General features: G+C 29.1%; 1 protein-coding gene across 1 annotated transcript; it reads right to left on the bottom strand.

Annotated features, from left to right (window-relative positions):
* Nucleotides 1-1304: 1304 nt before the first annotated feature.
* Nucleotides 1305-2737, bottom strand: LOC127122164 (uncharacterized). The gene is made up of 5 exons (XM_051052547.1): nt 2585-2737; nt 2318-2482; nt 2115-2167; nt 1769-1853; nt 1305-1658 (listed from the first exon to the last, which is right to left on the bottom strand). Exons 1-5 carry the CDS (start codon nt 2735-2737, stop codon nt 1305-1307), a joined length of 810 nt encoding a protein of 269 aa, XP_050908504.1.
* Between the last annotated feature and the right edge of the window lie 293 nt (nt 2738-3030).

Genomic DNA, 3030 nt, shown 5'->3' on the forward strand with positions numbered 1-3030 from the left:
CAAATTCATAGCTAGAAGTACATGCAACCAAACACATGAAAAAAATAGTATATTGACCTTTTTAGGGAATAAAAATGACTTGGTAGATCATTGACGTTGTTTAGTTTTCTTCTGTTTTTATACTCTTTAGGTGATTAATTATGGAAAAGATAAATGATGTATGGTATATTTTCAAACATGACATTTATTATAAATATAGAAAAAATAAATTAAAAAAATTTAAAAGAGGGGAGAATAATAAAAAGTAGTTGGTTGAATAAGAAACGATTCCACAAGTATTAGTGAGGACAGAATATCTAGTTGTTGTCCATTCTCATAGTGGCCATAACAATTGGTTATTGAATGATATTAATGTTGTTTTAAATCCCAATAAAAACCATATCCCTTCTAACCCTTTCACCATTGGACAAATTCAATCTCAAATAAAACTTTTTCAAAATAGTCACCGACAAATATGACAAGTCAATTACTCCCTTCGTCCCGCAATAAGTGACACCATTGAACATTTCACACCTATTAAGAAAAATATATAAATGAAAGAGAGAAAATGATATTTTTACTAAAGTATCCTTATAATGTATTTAGAATGATGAAAATAATATTAATTAGAAGATAAAATTAGAAAAGATGCATTGAAAATTAAATGGATCATACATTTTGAAATACTATTTTATTCCAAATTGATCATTCATTGTGAAATGGAGGGACCTTATCAATCCTAATTACCCCTACAAACCCCAACACATGTAACTGTTTTAGACCAATAAGTGATTATCACCCTCACTTATGGGACACGGCCTCATAACTTTCAACCAATCATAGCAGATCCTAAGGAAGTCCAGTAGCCCGTTCCACAATAACCCCACTATCACAAATTCTGCAGATAATCAAATGCCTTACTTTTTTCAACTACCCCTACACCATCATCCCTAAACCCTAATCCCTTTAAATTAAAATCTAAAATCATGCAGACCAAATCCCTCAAGTTAAGCCAAAAACATTTTGACTTCAATCGCAACCATAAATCCAACACACAACAACCCATTAATCAGCCAACTTTAAGCAACATTATCCTTTCCTCACCTCAGTCGCGTTTCATAGAACAACACAAGGAAGATGACGACCAAGTGGAAAAAGAAGGAGAGTCACTCATTGTATATTTAACAAGATATATAATATTATGCAAAATAAATAATACAACTTTTAGAAATTTTAAGCTAACATAAAACAAGATTATGAAATAATTTTATTTATATTTAAGTGTCCTTAAAACTTTAGATATTAACATCAATTAATTCCCACAATTACCCCGGCCCTCCAAATTGGAGAGAAAATCCAACCTCTCGATCTTTACCATAATATTTAGCAAAATAACAATTAGGTTTATCCGAGAATGATTGTGTTGAATACTCTTCGGATCCATAACTCTTCGTGGAACCATTCTGAAATGAAATATCTTTAAAATAACATGCATGATTAAAATTGTTATCGGGAAACAATCCAGAACCCGTTGGAGGACTAGGGGTATCCTGAGAAGTTGATGTTCCACCACCCCATCCTACTTGACCCGTGGATGTCAAGTTAAAGAAGAAAGATGCTGGAAAATATCCTATCATTTTATTTTCATTAGTTAGCCACCAATTTTTTGTTTTTGGATCCTACACACCAAAACAAACTACATAAATGGATATAATATACTATGTATTTAATCATTACATATAAAAAGACTAATTATAATTCCTTAAAATTAGTTGGTTGTGAAAATAACATGAGTAATAGATATTGCGATTTCAATATACGGACCACCATGGATAGATGTATTTGGAAATCGTCCACCAAGATAGTTAACTTTGCTAGTTTGAACAAATCCTAAACATAATAAATTGAAGCATCCAGTGTTCTTGAAATTGTCTGTCTGTCATTTTTCAGCATCACTTTATATTGTGTAGAAATAAAACTTATATATTTCTAATTATTATAAAATGAAAGAAATATTGAAAAAAACATGAAAATAATCTCATAAATGATAGAATATTTTCAAAATAATATGCATATAAATTTATAAACTCTAATAAATTGTTGAGAGAAATAAAATGAGTAACAAAAATACATACCGTCCATATGGCATAAAATGAGTTTCATCATCATTGTATAATTGCGGAGCCACCTAATATCAATGAACAATATTAAATTAATGAGTTTCATCATCATTGTATAATTGCGGAGCCACCTAATATCAATGCACAATATTAAATTAACAAATCATTCAAAAAAAGACTTCTAAACTGTATACTTGACTCAATAAAATTAAACTTACATGCCATCCAATACCGATATAGTTTGTGCTATCAGGTCCATTTCGAACAAACATCACAGACGAACTTGATTGATCATTGTTTACCTTAAAGTTATAGACATTATTTGTACCACTAACTCCATAAAAAGACTTATAACATCTTTTTGCTGCTATGACTCCTGCATACTAGAAATTCAATGTAATCAAATAAATACTCTATATTTGAAATTACTATAAAGTAATTACAAATATCTAAAAACAAAACTATATGTACAAACTAAAACTTACATGATTACCATGAAGATGTTCAACCAAGCCATTATTAAAATATGATTTTCCTCGTATTAAGTCATCCTTAGTTGTTCTTTTAATAGGAACAGTTCCAGTTGAACATCGTGCATTTTGAAGACCGATTATTATCTTAGTTGCTGAATTTTTCATACTATTTTTCTTGAATTTGGTTTGAAAGCTAGGTTTTTCCTATAGTCAATAGAAAAATAAATTAAAATTGAATAAAACTATAATGTTTTCATAATTTTGTCATTAGAATTAATTGAATTCATACATGTAACTTATGATTTATAAGCAAAGGGTGATCAAAAGCTAGTTGATTGTTAATATCAACGCAATCAACAATATATCCAAATTTTGTCTAAATATTATAGTCCAAAAAAAAATTATGTTACGAAATGAGATTCAATAGAAGTAAAGAATAATATATAAGAGTATGAAAT

Source organism: Lathyrus oleraceus, chromosome 2 (genome assembly GCF_024323335.1).
Source record: "Lathyrus oleraceus cultivar Zhongwan6 chromosome 2, CAAS_Psat_ZW6_1.0, whole genome shotgun sequence".
Lineage (NCBI taxonomy): Eukaryota > Viridiplantae > Streptophyta > Magnoliopsida > Fabales > Fabaceae > Lathyrus > Lathyrus oleraceus.